Raw genomic sequence first — 18,831 nt, 5'->3', positions numbered from 1 at the left:
TGCCATAGAAGTCGGCCCGAAAAATTGACTTTTATAATATTTTAAATATTTTGAACGTGCCCAGCAAACCCTTAGTAATGACTTGCAATTACTCAATAACTTACTTTTCAATAAATTATAACTGCTTACATTCTAGTCATTAGCATGAGCACATTCTGTACTGACTGAGATCTGACTGTGTTATTTTTGTAAGTTAAGTTATTAAATTAACTAGTTGTAGTGATATTAAAGTAATGTTAAAGCGATTGTGGTAGCTTTTTAACTTATTTCTTGGCAATGAAACTTATTGCTGGGATATGATTCGGAAGAGCTGAATCAAGCACTTGTATTTGTATTCTGAAAATTTCAGCTAATTTTGAGATTTAAGTTGTGTAAAACTGTCACCCAGCTCCGTCAACACTGGGTAAACTGCAAACAACAAAACTGTGAATACAACATGCTAAATGACTGACTACTTTGAGTATAGCTAGCTGCTGGCAGTCAGCAAGAAGGCAAATGAAACGAAAACAGAAAAATTAAAATCACACAACGTTTTTTAGTCTACAGAGAGCGGGAGAGGATATAGTGAAAAAGGCCCGTCAAGTGAAGCAAAAATTTCAGTTGAATAGATACTGTGGTCGTGGTTGCATCGATCTCTGAACAGAAAAATAAATTCAAGTTATAAATTATAAATAATATAAAATACATTAAATATTTTAAGCCATATAATGAAAATATCTAAAAAAATATAACTTACTTGTATTTAATTTCAACAAAAGAACAATGCAAATGTAATAATAAAAATAATTACAAAAGTATAAATGTATAACAGCAATACAATCTAAGATAAAAAACAACAAAAATTAATAATAAATGCATTAAATAAAACCATATGTTAACTAAATTACAAAACAAAAACCATTCCTTGCGGTTTTAAATATTTTATTTTCAATTTAACGCACAAAAACTGTCACATAAAAATTTAAACAAAAAAATACGGTAAAATTTACAGAACACGAAAATATATTTTTACATACAAAGAAGAAATCAAATCAAATAAAAAAAACGTTTTCTCATGTGCCTGGTTTTGGCAAATTGTTGACGTAAAATAAACTACCGCCAACACTATTTTTTCTTCAATACTGACAATTTTCTTTTATTATTTTCATTTTGCTGTGTCCATTTTTGTTGTTTAATGTTTTTCTTTTATTCGGGTTCAAATTTGTTGTAAATCACAATTTCGGCAAATACATATTTGTTGTGTTTGTTTTGCAGTGACAGTGACATTCAAACTTAAAAGAACAACCGTTAGTTTGTTGTTTTTTTTTCTTTGCCAATTCGTTTGATTTGTTTTTGGGATAACATTAATAAGTGCCGAAATTTTTCGTTTACATATTGTTTATAAAGTGAATTGTTAAAGTGTTTCGGTTTCCTAATTTACATTACATTGTAAATACTTGTTTGTTAGTGTAAATAATAATTAAGGTGAGTAATAAATAGCGTATTTAGAAATTAATTATTTTTCTCTGCTGGGAGACCCTTTTCAAAATTTCCCTAATTCCTTGCAAGAAATCACAAGGAATTGAATTAAAAAAATAAGCCTGTTTGCTGCATCCACGTGTCTGGAATTTGAAAAATAACTTAAATTTTAAATTACGTCCAAAATATTTAATTACTTTTGACTTTGGTATGATTTCTGATTGCCGAAAAGATTGAAAATAATAAAAGCAAGTCAATATTACATTTTTATTTTTATAACTATGCATAGTTAGAATTTATTACTTTGAATGCTAACATACTTGGGTTCCCAATTTCCCAAAACATTCTTTATTCCTGGGAAATATTAAAAAATCTTGTGATTCCCAGGAATTTGTTAATCAGTAAAATTTATCAATAAACACTAACTATACAAAAACAAAAATTTGAAAAGGGATCCTCAGGCAAAATTTATTTTTTGTATAATTTGAAATGCTGATCACAAATATGTCAAACATTTTAAAATCCTTCCAGTAGTTTTCGAGATAATTTCATGTTTTTATGTTTTAACTAAAAACCCTGATTTTTAGCTTTATTATCTCAAGAAGTTGGAATTTAATTGAAAATGTTAAAAAAAAATTTTGATTCAAAATCATAGAAAGTTAAACTAATTTTTTAGTTTAATGTGCTGGTAGCTTTTAGCACATCTACTTAATGTATTTAAATTTTGTTTAATACTAGATAATTTGGCTATTAATATTGCAAAAAACATTACATAAGTATTTCCTAAAATATGTAAAAAAAACTTTAATTGTGGGGAAAAATTTCAGAATTTTTATAATATGATTATAATTTGTTGTTTTAAAGAAAATACGTATGTATTTCTTTCGTATAATTAAAATAGGCAAGTCTAATGAAAAATTATTTTAGACAAAAATTTGATTTTGTCCCGCAAACAGGATATTGAAATAACAAATTGTACTCAATTAAAAGCTTAAGTACCTGATGATGTTAAATCCATAAATAGATTTTAAAACTTATATTTAAATTCCACGTTCTTGAGATAAAACTGCTACGATTTTAAAATTTGTTTTAAGACGACCTACTGTTTTTACTAAAAAATTTTGTAATTTTTCTGCATCAACTGATTTTCTGTCGCTAGTATCGAAAGAATGGGTGTATAAATCAAGATTCGATCAAATCTAAAAAAACAAAATTCTCGAAATTTTCCCACAAAACTGTGAAAAGTTTCAGGGAAATTCCGAAACTTTTCCTGATTAGGAAACCTACTACAAGAGTTAAAATCCAAAAGGCATTTTAAAGAAAAAAAATCAATGCATTAATTTACCAGAAAATGTTAATTTAGCTACATTTTATACTCTTTCTGAAAAGGAAAATATAACAATTTTATTTAATTTTAGAACTTTTTTCAAGAAATCTTGTAAATCATAATTGAAATCATATATTTAGAAGCAATTTAAGACAAAAAACAAAATGTTTTGTACGCCCTCTTTGTCAAATGTTACAAAGTAGGCGTGGCTAAAATTACACAAAAAAAATTAATGCTTGTTCTAAAACTGTTCACAATAAACTGTATTAAATAAACTGAAAAAACTGAATTGAAAGGCTTAAATGTTAAATTTTTTTTGGCAAACAAAAAATTTTTTTTGAAAAAAAAATTTGCTGGGCCTATACAATACAAAACAAGCACGAAATGATTAAAATCTGTCCACAACATTTGATTTTATAAACAAAAGATAAAGCAAATATCCCTTAATAACATTTCAACATTTTTTCCCATATTTTTGCAAAAAAACTGCTATAAATTTTTTAATTCTTAAAAATTGTATACATTTTTGAAAAGAAGGCACAATTTCCTATACGTTGATATATAATATATATATCTTATCTTTTCCACTAGTCAAATTTATGGATTCAAAATCAAAAAAAAAGAAACTTCTCAGAATCTTGCCGTTTTGTAAAAACGGCACTGCATTGCCGACTATTGCAGTACCAATCATAGAAGAACACTGCACGATGTAGCTGGACAGATTTTAATCATTTAGGGCTTGTTTTATTTGGAACTTCGTTTTCTATATGTGCGTATATGCATTTTTTTTTAATTTTGAATGCCGTTTTAAAAACCAAAAATTTTTAAATTAATTTTTTTGACAAAAAAAAAAATTATATTTCTAAAACGACTGTGAAGATTAACGTGTTAAGCTTTACTTAAAGGTAATTTTATCGCGGAATTTCGGATTTTTCCGTTTATTGAAGAAGCTAAAACGGTTTTGAGTTACGCGAATATATGTTGTCAACCTCCTTTATTTTCGAAATAACGGTATATCTCGAAAATACGAGCTAATCAAAAAAAAAAAACGGTTAGCACCACTGTATTCAGCGTACACGAATTAGTTTAACCCACTGGGTGCCCTTCTAGACAGAAAAAAGTGTCAATTTCGTGCACAGTGTTATTAAATTTTTCAATCTTCATTTACGACTTTTTCCCAATTTGGTTATTACTTAATTTTAAAAATCTACACAGAGAAATCAGATTCGTTAACAATCCAATTAGTTGCCAATCGAATCATTCTGTTGAACACATAACATTTTTCGGCTCTAGCAATAAACAAGAAGAAAAATTTTGGTTGAAGCAATCAAACTTCTGTTTCCCCTTCTAAAATTTTGTAGCCACAACTGTAAAGTTCGGTCACTAAGGCAGAACCATTCGATTCGCTTGCTACTACGATTCTTTTTTCTCTGTGTACCAATATTGCAATTGAGTGAATTTTGTTATTGAATTTTCTATGAATTTTGCAAGATCATTTGCTCTTAATACTGAACACCGATATTAAGAATATATTACAGACTTGCATTAATTTAGCTCATCAAAATTTAAGTATTTTCCAAAAATCCCAAAACAATAAGTAATTACACTATGATAGTACTTAAAAAAAAACAAAACAATAATGTTAATAAATAGTAATTATTGTAATACTTATATTAACATTCAATTAATTATAAAGTTTTTATTGTTTTTAAAACAATAATGATATGAGCTTTTCATTATTTTTTTTTTAAACATGCGATAATATTTTCAACTGTCTTATGGATTTTTAATTTTCTGTAAATTAACACAAATTCGAAAACAAATAATTATTTGTTTAACAGATAATTTACGCAAATCATGACAATTGTAATAGAAAATTCATCAAAGTCATTATGAAAATATTCATACATCAAGTAATAAGTCGTTGTAACTATTAAAGGCTTGTTTGTAGTTACAAACTTCATAAGAATAGATTTTTTTTAAATAACTGAAAAAAACTTTAATAAAGTTTTCTACAATAAAGTTTCTGGTGGAAAATTAATTAATTTGTAGTAGGTAGTAAGTAGTAAGTATTAGTTTACGACTTTTTGCATGTCATTTTGTTATAAATGTCTTTTAGGTGTTTAAGCTATTTTTATTTTCTATATGCTAATATATTAGGGCGGAACAAATTTAGATTTTACATGTAGAAACATATCATTAGTATTAGACGATTTCTTTGTCTGTATAGCACCTTTTTCCAATTATCCTAGGAGTTTGAAATTTGGCCCCTTCCATAAGTTTAGATACACTGAAATAAAGTTTTTAAAATAGTAAATTGGTAGCACTCTATTGTAAATATTTTTGTGCGTACATTAAAAATGTTTTTTAATTTATAACATTTTCATGAATATCATTTTTTTCAAGTTGCTTTTAGCGCGTAGAAAAATTTCATCACCAACATGAAACAGTGTCTGTCCGTCTCTTGTTTATAAAAATAAAAAAATCTATTATTAGTCACATACATGTGAGTAGAACGACATTTATTTCGACAAAAGAAAATCATAGTTTTTCTTTTTTTTCTGTTGTTTCTTTTAGACAGAAAATATTTTGAAATCATTAAAAACAACATCTAGCATTTTACGTATCACACTTCTTTAAGTATTTTAATTACGTACAATGCTTTAAATTTACATAGCAACAGCAAATATTTACTAATTACAAATCATCAGTTTTTTTGTATTTCAAATTCGATTTATTTAATTCCTGTTCACAGCTTTTTGGGGGGTCAAAACCTAAACTATTCCAAATATTCCAATAGCATATTCATCGACTAAAAGTGACACACATTTTGTAAAACTCTTTTATGTCCAGAGTTTAGTTGTGCTATACAAATTTATATGAACAGCTGTGGTATAAATAATAGCAGCCTCATTAACTCTTCTAGTTATAAATATTCAAATAATTAATATTATTTTCTAATGAAATTTTATTGATAGTTCATTAACTATTGTAAATGTTATTGTTAGTTTAGTGTACAAATGTGCTAAGTCCATTTTAGTGATTTTATAAGAGGAACAAAAAACTATATAAAATTCTAGTTATTTTCATAACTATATTTAAAATTACCTTTAGATAAATCGATATTTATTTGGAATAAAACCAGCTACCATTCATTTTAGTCGTTTGAAAAATACTAAAGTTGTGGCATGCACTTTCTCTGTCCCTACACCCACCTTAAATTACACCAATCTGCTCAGGATCACTTTCTGGGTTCATACCGGTCGAACTCGCATCACCATAATTAGTCATGACTTCCATATAAGGCACACTTCCAAAAATCACTTTAAAGTGCATAAATCTCTAAAAAAATTGGTATTCCAATAAAATTCAATACAAATATGTTATATGTCACAAAATTTTGTAACGATCGGTCCACAATTAGTCACAGGTTCGATATAAATTTTAAACGAAAACTGTTTACAATCATCTTCTCGTTGTACTTTCTTATTTTTTTTATTGAATATTTTGTACATTTCATACCTTCAGTTTTTTTCAGACAAAGCTTCGAATTAATTAATTCAATTTAAGCTTAATTCACTAAAATCTTAATTCAAAATTATAAAATGTCTGCCATACAATCCATAAAAAATTCGCAACAAAAGAAAATTATTTAGTTTCATACAAGAGCTTTTGAGAGCGCAGAACCAAATGCTTCAAATCCTCCTATCAAAAAAATGAGTTTCTTGAAAGTTTGTTTTTGGAATGCAAATGGTTTGAACCAACATAAATCTGAGGTTTATAATTTTATGATAAGTAAAGACGTCGATGTGATGTTAATTTCTGAGACACACCTTACAAATAGATACAACTTTAATATTCCAGGATTTTCATTCCATAACACAAATCATCCCGACGGAAAAGCTCATGGTGGTACTGGTATCTTGATTAAAAGCCGTTTAAAACATTATGCCCTAGATGAATTTTCAAAAGAATATATGCAAGCAACTTCCATACGACTGGAATGTGCATTTGGAAATCTTACAGTGAGTTCCATATATTGCCCCCCACGATTTTCGATGACTAAGGACAAATTTGAAGAATTCTTTGAAACTCTAGGAGATCGTTTCCTGGCATGTGGTGATTACAATGCGAAACACACATACTGGGGTTCACGGCTAATTAACCCTAGAGGAAGACAGCTCTACAAAGCCCTAGTTGACAGTAGGAATTGCCTGGATGTCATATCCCCTGGCCAACCAACGTACTGGCCTACTGATCCTAGGAAAATTCCTGACCTTATAGACTTTGCCATATCCAGAAATGTAGATCGAAATTCAATATCTACGGAAATATCTTTTGATTTATCTTCCGACCATTCACCCGTAATAGTCACCTATTATGGGAAAAATATACCAAAATCTCCTGAAAATATTCCGTTTTACAAAACAAATTGGCTTAAATACAGAAAGTTTATCAGTAGCCATATCCACACAAATCCAAATATACAGTGTGAGGGAGAGATAAACGAATGCGTCAATGACTTCACGTCATTAATTATTTCGGCTCTGGATCATTCAAGGATCGAGATCTCTAGAAAGCCAAAAATGCATATTTCCAATTCAGATATTGAACGATTGCTTCTCGAAAAGAGAAAGCTTAGAAGAGAATGGCAACAAAATAGATCACCTGCTGCAAAGCAGAGGCTGTCCATCGCTACTAGAAGACTGAAGAGAGCCCTTTGTTTAGAAGAGGATCGCAGAAACGAAAGATACATTGAGAGTTTGACGAATACTACACATACGAACTTTTCTCTTTGGAAAGCCACACGTAACATCAAACCACCGGTAGAGGGAAAAACTCCGTTGAGAAAATCTGACGGTAATTGGGCAAGAAATGATAAGGACAAAGCATTAATTTTTGCCGAGCACCTACGTAATGTATTTAAGCCAAATCCACCCAACAATGATTTTGCACTGGAAAATCCTCCTGTTCACGAGACAGCGGATGATCATATCAGAGTAAGTCCCGAGGACGTTCGAAAAGTTATCAAAAATAACACAAATACAAAAAAATCTCCAGGATATGACAAAATTACGCCATCCATGATTAAAAACCTACCGAATATAGCTATAATCGTGCTATCTGTATTGTTTTCTGCGATCATTAGACTAGGCGTTTTCCCAACTAATTGGAAAATTGCTCAGATCATAATGATACCTAAACCAGGAAAAGATTTAACAATGCCGTCTTCATACAGACCTATAAGTCTACTGCCATGCATATCAAAGTTATTTGAGAAAGTATTGCAATGTAAAATTATTCCATACTTAAATAACCAAAATATTATCCCAGTTCATCAATTTGGTTTTCGTGAACAACATGGAACCATTGAACAAGTTAATCGATTGACTGGAGAGATCAGAAAATCTTTTGAAAATAAAAAATACTGCTGTGCTATCTTTTTGGACATCGCCCAGGCCTTCGACAAGGTGTGGCATAAGGGGTTAATTCACAAAATTAAGTGTCTACTGCCACCAAGTACGCATCGATTGCTGGAGTCATACATATCAGACCGAGTTTTTAGAGTGAAATATTGCGATTATGTAACAGGAAATTATGAAATTAAAGCTGGTGTTCCACAGGGAAGTGTTCTCGGACCAACACTTTATTTGATATATACTTCTGACTTGCCTGTGTGTGATAGACTTACCATATCAACTTTCGCTGATGATACGGCAATACTTAGCTCACATGCAGATCCGCAGGTAGCTTCTACGAAATTGGCAAATTATCTGAGACTCGTGGAGATATGGTTGAATAACTGGAGAATACGAGTAAATGAACTCAAAAGTAAACACATCACATTTACTCTCAGAAGGGGTGATTGTCCACCTATCACACTAAATAACATAAACATTCCACAGACAGATACTGTTACATACCTTGGTATTCACTTGGATAGACGACTTACTTGGCGTCGTCATATAGAAGCCAAGAGACTTCACATGAAGTTAAGAGCATCTAGCCTTCATTGGTTACTCAATCACCAATCAAAATTAAGCCTTGACTATAAAGTCATCCTGTATAAATGTGTTTTAAAACAAATCTGGACATATGGAATCCAATTGTGGGGAACGGCCAGTAATTCCAGTATTGAACTTATACAGAGGGCCCAATCGAGAATTCTTAGGATAATGACAGGTGCACCTTGGTACATAAGAAATGAGAACATCCATAGAGACCTACAAGTACCGTTGGTTAAAGACGAATTCAAGAATGTCCGTGAGAAATACATCATGAAATTGTGGAACCACCCGAACCCGCTTGCAAGACATCTCACACAGACCCAAACAAGATCAAGGCTTCGTAGAGCCGATCTACCACCCCGCTAAGATGTGGCCCTTATGAACATCAACGCTCCCGTCAGAGAGCATTTAGTTTTAATTTTAGTTATAAGATTTTATTACTTATTGTCAGGCCTAAGTAAGGCAGATTCGATAAATAAATAAACGTTAAAAAAAAAAAAAAAAAAAAAAAAGTTTCATTCAAAGGCTTTTATTTGAATAGAATTCATTCATTATTGAATTAATTCATAATCAAATTCGTACAGAGTTTAAATGGTTCAATATTTGTTAATATAAATCTAATTCAAATTGAATGGAAATTAGTTTTCTTCATTCAATTGGACTTGGTTTCTTTTTTTACCCTTCACTTTCGTGAGAAGGGTATATATAAGTTTGTCATTCCGTTTGTAATTTCTACGTTTTTCATTTCCGACCCTAGAAAGTATATATATTCTGGATCCTTATAGATAGCGAAGTCGAGTAAGCCATGTACGTCTGTCTGTCTTTCTGTTGAAATCAACTTTCCGAAGCCCCCAAATAACTTACTTACACGATGCATACATCAATATCTCCTGAATTCGAGAAAATCGGTCCACAAATGGCTGAGATATAGGACAACCTCGATTTTTGACCTATTTTTTTTACCTATATCTGGATTACTAAGTCATTAATATAGACAATATGGATATCTAATGATAGATATTTCAAAGACCTTTGCAATGACGTATAAAAGACCATAGTAAGTTGGAAATACAATGGGTCAAAATCGGAAAAAACATTTTTTAACCCGAATTTTTTTTCACCATAAGTTTTTTTTCGCTAAATATTAAAAAAAAAAATTTTAAAAATTTAAATTTAAAAAAATAAAAATTTTAATTTAAATAAATTGGAAAATAAATTCCAAAAATGAAAAAAACTACTTTGGAAAAAAAAAATTTTGTTTACCTAAAAATATTTTAAATTTTTATTATGAAGTATAATTTGGTGAAGGTTATATAAGATTTGGTACAGCCGAATATAGCTCTCTTACTTGTTAATAATTTACAAAATGAAGTGCAAAATATGGTTTATTTTTTCAATTCAAATCTAATTGAAGAAAAATTAAAGCATACAATAAATTGTATTAAGCTATATTAAGTAATGGATTTGAATTAATGAAACCTATGAATTAATTCGTAACGAATTCTCTAATGGAATAGTTAAGACATACGATTAATTTAAAAAGAATTAATTCTTTCGAACTTTTTATTTCAAAGCACAAAGAAGTTTCTTTCCATATATTTTTAAAAACTTAAAATCCATTTAGAAATGGCTGTATTAGAAGTAAATATTCGAAAGAATTAATTCTTAATTCCATTTTCGAAATCAAAATAAATTATAGAGTTAATAATTAATTATGAATTAATTCCTTTGTACTTATAATGTATTGAATTCATTACTTTAAAAATTCATTCAATTAATTCTTTAATGAATCATTAAAATTTTCTTGAATTCAAATCCATTACAAAATAGCTTTAAAAAATATATTGCATGATGAAATTTTTCTTCAATACAAATCTATTACAAAAATGCTCAATATATTTCAATTCATTTTGTAAATGAAAAAACGAAATCAAAACTGAATGAAGATAAAATATTTTCATTAAATTTTAATTAACAATAATAGAATCATTCAAAGTTTTGAAATAATTCTATTTAAAACAAGTCTATAGGTGTTGGGAACGGATTTATAGAAAGAATAACTCACATTTTCTAATTCCGATTTAAGATTTTAGTGAATTAAGCTCAAATTTAAAAAAAAAAATAAATGTTGTTGATATTTTCAAGATCGGACAGATAAAATACTCAACCAGTCCCACAATTGAAACTAATTCTCTACATAATTATTATACATAAATAGTCATTATAATTAATAACCTATTAATATTTATCTTTTCAGTGTACATAAAACAGTTATGTCTAATACGGAAAAACAGGGTGTAAGCAGAATAAGAAGTAAGTATTATTACTCAATTTTACAACATTAGTCGATCCCAACCAATCAAACAATCGAGCAAAAATGTTCGTAGAGTTATTGAGAATTTTCAAATAATATGAATGTTTAAAATTTCGAATATTTCCGATAGGTAAATTCGAGAAATTGTAGAGAAAAGAGATAGTAAACAAAACCTATCAATTTTGCTAATGATAATGAATCGTTTGCGATTATTGTTCTCGAATATTTTCAAGAGAAACGATCGCATAAAGTTCAATAGTGATACAAATTTTGAATGATATTGTTATATACTTTATTTTCTTATAAATGTAAGAATACGAAATACTTATTTACATAGATTGTAAATAATAACAAATTTTCACCCGTTCAACAATAAACAAATCATTTTGAAAAATATTCCTACAATTAAGGGCATAAATAAACATTTTACTGATATGACAAATTACTCACATATTTATATTGTACAACGAGTCGAGCCTCTTTTTTTCTTGGCAACAGCGCGCTGTTGCTGTCATTCTAATAAAGGCAAAAAATATAAAAAAATTATGTAAATAATTCAATTGCAACTGCATGATGCGTTGTGTGTACTGTGATATCTCTACACTATTATATAACGGTTCCCCGATACTGATGTCAGTCAGAATGCAACGTTTACAAATGACACGATAGCACGATAAAAATGTCTGGTATTCAGTATTCAGTTTGCATGCACTACTTACTTATATCGTATATTAGATAGACACTGTCTGCTGAATGAATGAAAATAAGATCATTCACTTAAAAGTTGACTTCTTATTAAGTTCAATTGAAAATTGTTGAATGTGGCATTTACTAATACACAATCGATATAATTGTCATTGGCATATTTATGGTGTAGACAGTTGTGAATTAAACATAACCTAAAATTGAGACAAATATATATTGAATTAACAGCTCAAAATTGTTCATAATTAGAGATGACATGTTTTGCGGTTAATAAAACAAAAAATAAAGATTATATTGTAATAATTAACTTTATTTAACCTTTGTTAAGTTCTCCTTGTAATAAAAAAAGTAAATGCCCAAAAAATCATACGATTAAAATGTATATGCAAATACTTCGTAACAATTATTTTATAGTACAACTAACTATTTGTTTGGTTTAAAATTACTTTTTTGTTGTATATCAAATGAATTAACAAATTTTCCAATTGCCCTTCCCTAATTTTAGCATAAATTACAATTGAAATATTCACAAATATGTATTTAGCAATCAATTTATTAGGTTGTTTGTGATAAAAATAAGTTGTAATCCCTAATTGTTGTTTCTTACTTGCTCCATTTGTTTATTTCCATTCAGTTTTATCCTTATCCATTACACTGTTATGTCACATTTGTTTACTTTATTCTCTTTTGAATATTTGCATACGACCTTCACTTCCACATTTTATTACTGTTTGATTAGTCATGCCCAGAGACTGAATATAAGGGCCACTTTAATTTATTCAGTTATTTGGCACTATTAGCAATTTGATATTTATATTGCTCTGAGACAGCAATTTACCGTAGGTCTCCACGTAGCAATATTTTTTGCCGCAAATGTGCATAAAAATTTGTGTAGACCGCAAATTGTCATATGTAGTAACCCATTGCTCAATGATTGCAAGGCGAATTCATACAAGGTGGTGGCAGTTCTACAAAAACAAAAATTGGTCTTAACAAATGTCAAAAATGAAAAATTAAATAAATATGTATTAAAACTTAACATAGTGTAGATAATTGAATAGTTAGCGCCTAGAACATGTAAATATTGAAATATAAAAAAATTTTGACAGAGGCTAGACTGACTCCACCTTGTATAAATTCATCCTGACTGAATGCTTGAGCAATTGTTGCTAAGCAATAAGCTGTCAAGTTCAGTTGTCATAAAAGTCAAATTTCTCCCTTCTATTATTTGGTGTGTTTAATGTATACACATTTATTTTATTTATCAAACGTAAAAAAAACAAAGTAGTCGAAAAAATCCTTCAACACAAAATATAAACAAAATACACCTCTGTTTTTCATACAAATTCTCACGTTGAAAATGTTTTCTCCACCTAAAGCAATTAGCAATCGCTGTGTTATTGCAATGCCAACGATATTTATTGATCTTAGCGATAAATATCGTTACGTGGAGACCAAGGGTTATGTGAGAATGTTTCAGTGTTCTTCGAAATCGAAAAAAGCAGTCTTTCGAAATCGATTGAAATTCAATTCGTTTATATCAAAACTATCGTTTGACTGAGTTTACATTTGAGGAATACAAACTGCAAGTGAATGATTTTGACATTTGTGTGCCCACTGTTGAAAATAGAGAAACCGAATAATATATGAAAACGTTTTCATTAGACTTGTAGTTAAAAAAATGGAACCCAAATACAATTTCATTTATTTAAATATTTAATGAAAACATTCGTTAGGTTCTTGATTCTAAAAAAAATAATTTGCACAAATTTCATGCAAAACAACACTCGAATATTAAAATTAAATTCCATCTATTCTCAAAAAAAAAAATTAAATATCAATTATGTATTCAAAATAATTTAAAAAAAAGACAATTTTTAAATTTATTTTTTCGTAAAAACATAAAATTTTACAAATAATTACGAATTTCGAATGGGTCATAAGATCCCTTCAATTTCCCCTGTAACAAATTTCTACCCGATAGAATTTCCCCTAGACGTGATAAATAACAATAATTCGAGAGAAAATCCTACATAAATTATTTTGTATTTCAGTATTTTCTTTTCTATAACTAAAAATAAGTGGTAATATTAATAAATGGACGAGTTACATATTTGCGGTCTGTGGTCATGACATACGCTCATTTTGTTTATTAAAGTGGGGTCGTTTACACACAAATTCAAGGAATTGAACACAATATAATTTTTTTTCTAGATAAATTTAGCTTTAAGTTTAGTACAAAAATCTTTAGTTGATTAATATAAAATCTATAGGATAGTAAGGATCTAAAAAATCATGTATTTTTACAACTTTCGAAAACAAACTAGGGATTACACTATATCCTATTGTTTTCAAATATTGCATGAATTAGTTTTGGATAAATTCAAAAACAAAGTAAATTCTTCAACATCTTGCCATTGTTAATAGATGAATTACACAAGGAATTTTCGTTAAGACAAAATTTTTAACAAATTTAGATGAATGCATTCCTTCAGGGTGTCTTATAAAATTAGCTAGTACTTTACCACTGCTACTTGTTTTCAAACATTTAACTTAATTACGATTTAAATAACTTTGATAGAAACTGGAAATTTGCAATGACGTTGTATTGTTTTATTATTTTACACATGTGATATGCACTTGACAACGTGCCGTAATTAATATTACTTATACTATTCTTAAATAAAAAAAAGAGATTAATTCAAATAAGCAACAACAAAAATCAAATCGCAATTATTGTTGTAAACAAAATTCTAGGGATTTAGAATAAAAAACAGCTTACCCGTGAGATACAAATCATTTTGTTTGTTTTTTTAAAAGAAAATAAATATGTACCCACTTAATATATGAGGATATGTAATAAAATATATTTCTTAAGAAAAAATAAGTTAATATGCACTTAGAATGTAGAATAATATTATATTAAAGTTTATCTTTTGAGTGGATCCAGCAGAACTTGCATTTTAAACTTAATTTTAAATATATAAATTTATAGAAAATTCTATAAAGTCAAATGTCCATTTCATATAAAGTGTTAGAAATAAAACCCATCCTATCCCTGAGCATACAATTACGGAACTAGTTCTAGGTCAATTCTCTTCAGTTTAGCTTTGTGTAATAGATTTACATTCATAAACTCGTGTTTTATTATAAAAAACTTTTTCAATGAAAAATCAATTATTAAAATTAATTGTATGTAAATTCTTTTTAATTTATTAAAATTGCCACAACAATTGTGGGTGTGAATATCTCGATTGTATTCAACTCAGTTTAATTGAGTCAATTTGTATCGGAAGCAAACATTGTTTTGTATTCATTAATTTTTTTTCAACATTATTGCAAAAAATTTAAATATTTTACAACGAAAGAATTTACTACGTTTCTGTTATATAGAATACAATTTGAATAACAATTTATTACTAATATTTTTTAATTAAAAGTATTTAAAATATGTGAATACAATATTATTTTAACAGAATGTTTTTACAAAGAGCATAAAGAATTTAATAATTGTAATTTAAAATAGAATCCAATCATTGTCGGAAACGGTTTTGAAAACGACAACAAATGTACATTTGTATTATGAAATCCAATGTAATTTTGTTTAATCGATAAACAATTTAATTCTAGATCGAATATAAAACCGATAACTTTCGATTTCACAAGACCAATATACATTTTCTGTTGTTTTCAAAATCAATTCCGACAATGATTGGATTCTATGACAACCCCGTACTATATGATTCTGAATTTGTTTTTGCTGCGTTTCATTTCTCTTTTACAATATATTGTCACTCACTGTAAACATTTAACATGAATTTTTTTTATTTCAAAAATGAATAATTCATCTTAATAATGTGAAAAACAACCAACTTAGAAAACAAAACAACATTTTAAACATGATTTTTCTTTAATGAAATTTAAATGTTATTTTAACTGGAAACAACTTGTTTGTTGCAGTTTGTATTTAAAAAAAAACAACAAAAATTTATTGTAAACAAAGAGGAAAACAACAACAACAATAATAATAATATTTACTAACATACATACATCCATACATACATACATATGTATATGATCAATATATAAACAAACTAAATTTGTTAGACAGACACATGAACTGGGGGGCTCGTCTTTTCAAACATTTTCAATTGGAGATCGAGAAGACTCTCGCTCATATATGTATGTATGTATGAGCGAGTACTCATACAAGTAATTTATGCACACTCATACAAATACACAGATGTACATTTATTAATTTACTTGATTAATAATAATGAAAAAAAATGTTTAAAAGAAACTAATAGAAACTTTTTTTATAATAATTTATGGCTTTTTTGTTTAAAAAAAGAAGAATTTTGTGGCAATTGATCTAAAGAATTTGTTTAATTCTTTGTTTATTATTGACTCTGACCTTTTGTTATCTGTATGGAAACTTAGCTGTATTTTTTTATATAAACATTTATGGGTCAAAGCCATATTAAGTTGAGTGTAGACATTATAATAACAAATAATTAAAAAAAAGATCTGACAATTAAACCCGAACAGCTGATGATAATATAACTGCCTCTTCACACACATACATACGTTTTAGGATTATGAGCGAGATAAATATCGGGGATTTTTGAAAACGATTTTCGATATCGTTGTATATACCATACAATTTAGTTCACAGAATTGAAACGTTTTGCTTTAGCCTCATAAAAAGCTAGAGAAATAAATGAAATGGCTAGTTATTAATAGAAGTCGTGTGATTTTTAAACGGCTGGTCCGGTCGGGATAAAATTTGAGGTGGACATAGGCAAGGAGCATTCGAGTTTAAGTTATTAAAATGAACCCTACAAATGATCCAGGGGCGGCGCTATGGGGGCTTAAATTTGGGTACATTCGAACATTTTTGACTCGATATTTTTTGTTAGTTAAAAAAATTCTTTCTTTTAAAAATTAAAAGAATTGTAGATTTTGGCTGAATAAAAAAATGTCCTACGCCCTTCGGAATTTGACCTATTTTTTTATAAAAATTTCAACTTTGAGCCACATGTTCTAAAATCCCAAAGCTGGGATCCGAAAATGGAAAGCTGTTTTGGAAACCTTTGCTCCCTATTTATCCCCAAAGTATTTTCCCAGTCCCGAAAGAAATGTTAACCCTATGAGCAAAATTGTAAAAAATGCCATTTTTGGGATTTTCGTTCTAATTTTAAGAAATTGCGGGATTCCCTTTGACCTTTTCACAAGTTTTGTTATACACTTTGTTATTTAGAATGATATATATAAAAAACGTTTTTAATTTTTTAATACTTTTAATAGGATTGCAAATATTATTAAATTAAGTATCTCAATTGGTACTTTCCAAAAATCGGATGGGAAACAAAAAATGGCATTTGTTTAAAAATTTAAAATCTTAAACATAGAGAATTATACATAGAGACGAGACACTCTGATTTGTCAAACAAAAATACAACAAATAATATTTCTGATACAACAACAAAATACATTGACTAGCATGTATTTTGTTGTTGCAAGAGATAGGTTTTTGACAACAGACTTAGGTTTTTGACAATTCCGTCTCGTCTCTATGTTACCCTATGATCTTAAAATTTCTTTTTAATTTTCCAAAAAAAAATGCCTTTTTAAATTTATTAGTGGAAAAAATTTTATGACAAAAAAATTTTTTTGGTTGAAAAAAATTCTTGTTAAAAAAAATTTTTCCCGATTTTGACCCATTGTAGGTCCGACTTACTATATATAGCCTTATATTCGGGGTTGCAAATATCTAGTATTAGATATCCATATTGTCTATATTAATGACTTTATAATCCAGATATAGATGCAAAATTGTTAAAAAATCAAGGTTGTTCTGGTAGGCCGATTTTCTAGATTTTAAATATCAATCGAACCTGGCCTATAGCGGATATATTGAAATTTGATTTCAACATACAGACGCTCAGACGGACCGATGTAACACACATGTCATGTAAGTTGTATGTTGGTTTCGAAACAAACATATCGAAGGACAATGAGAATTGATTCCTCTTACTATAAAGACCCAGAAGATGTATTGTATAGTGTTGCAAAATAATACTGTAGGAAACTCGATGTTTCATTATAGACGTGTGTTTGAAAGCCAGAATTCTGAGTTTTCCAGACGAATTATAATAATAGTTATGTGACATTTCTCTTAAAGTGCTAAACCAATTGTGAAGTTTAATTTCATTTCTATTGGCATTTGCCAGTTACAGGGTTAATTTGAAACATTTCCTTATTTAATAATTACACACAAAATAGCACTATTTTGTCAAAAAATTATTTCCACAACATTTCGCTATCTAATCAAATACTTATCAATTTGAAAGATATATTTAAACTCAATTAATAGCCTCGGGAAATTGTTCTCTCTATAAAATTAGCAAATTACAATGCAGTTAACAAAAATTTAACTATAAATTATTTTCAATTTCCTGCTACACATAACTACCGCAGTTTGTTTTCGGCATTGTTTGCATTTTTATTATAAAATTTTGTCTACTTCTACTACAACTGACAAATAAATAATAAACAATGTCATCTGGTTTGATTTAGTTAGTAACGACAGCATTAACCGCTATTATCTAGATATTTCCAATTCAATCAATGATTTCGTGGAAATGTAAAGTGATCACTTGTTGCACTAAACTGCTTCAGGTTCGTTGTAAATTTTTAGTTTGTTTTGTAAATAAATAAACGTTGTAAAATTAATGTTTTATAGCTTTTTAATTCCGAAACGTAATTGTGTAATTTTTACAACGCCACAAATAACTATGAATATTTTTATAATTTTTCCAATATATTTTCCTTAAGAGGTAAAGACAATCAATTGATGTTAAGTGGGTGTAAATATTTGCACCTAAGTCAATTAGACTCAATTGATTTTGAATATGTAATTCAAAACTGCAACTAAAATTCTTGCGTTATTGCAAATTTTGTGAGGCATTACCTTTCAAAATAGTATTTAAATATTTTATTAAAAGTCAATTTATCAT

General features: G+C 28.4%; 2 protein-coding genes across 2 annotated transcripts in view; both read left to right on the top strand.

Moving 5' to 3' along the window:
- Tnpo-SR (transportin 3) overlaps nucleotides 1–18,831 on the top strand; it is a 234,227-nt gene that overhangs the window by 52,779 nt on the left and 162,617 nt on the right. The gene's annotated exons all lie outside the window — the stretch shown is intronic.
- Nucleotides 588–18,831, top strand: part of LOC135950987 (sialin) — a 35,965-nt gene continuing 17,721 nt past the window's right edge. The window contains exons 1-2 of the mRNA XM_065500532.1: nucleotides 588–1,464; nucleotides 11,051–11,106. Of these exons, the coding sequence (XP_065356604.1) occupies nucleotides 11,067–11,106 (40 nt within the window). The 5' untranslated portion in view covers nucleotides 588–1,464; nucleotides 11,051–11,066. The remainder of the gene's footprint in view (nucleotides 1,465–11,050; nucleotides 11,107–18,831) is intronic.

This window comes from Calliphora vicina, chromosome 2 (genome assembly GCF_958450345.1).
Source record: "Calliphora vicina chromosome 2, idCalVici1.1, whole genome shotgun sequence".
NCBI classification, from domain to species: domain Eukaryota; kingdom Metazoa; phylum Arthropoda; class Insecta; order Diptera; family Calliphoridae; genus Calliphora; species Calliphora vicina.
This window is presented reverse-complemented; position numbering and strand designations above follow the sequence as displayed.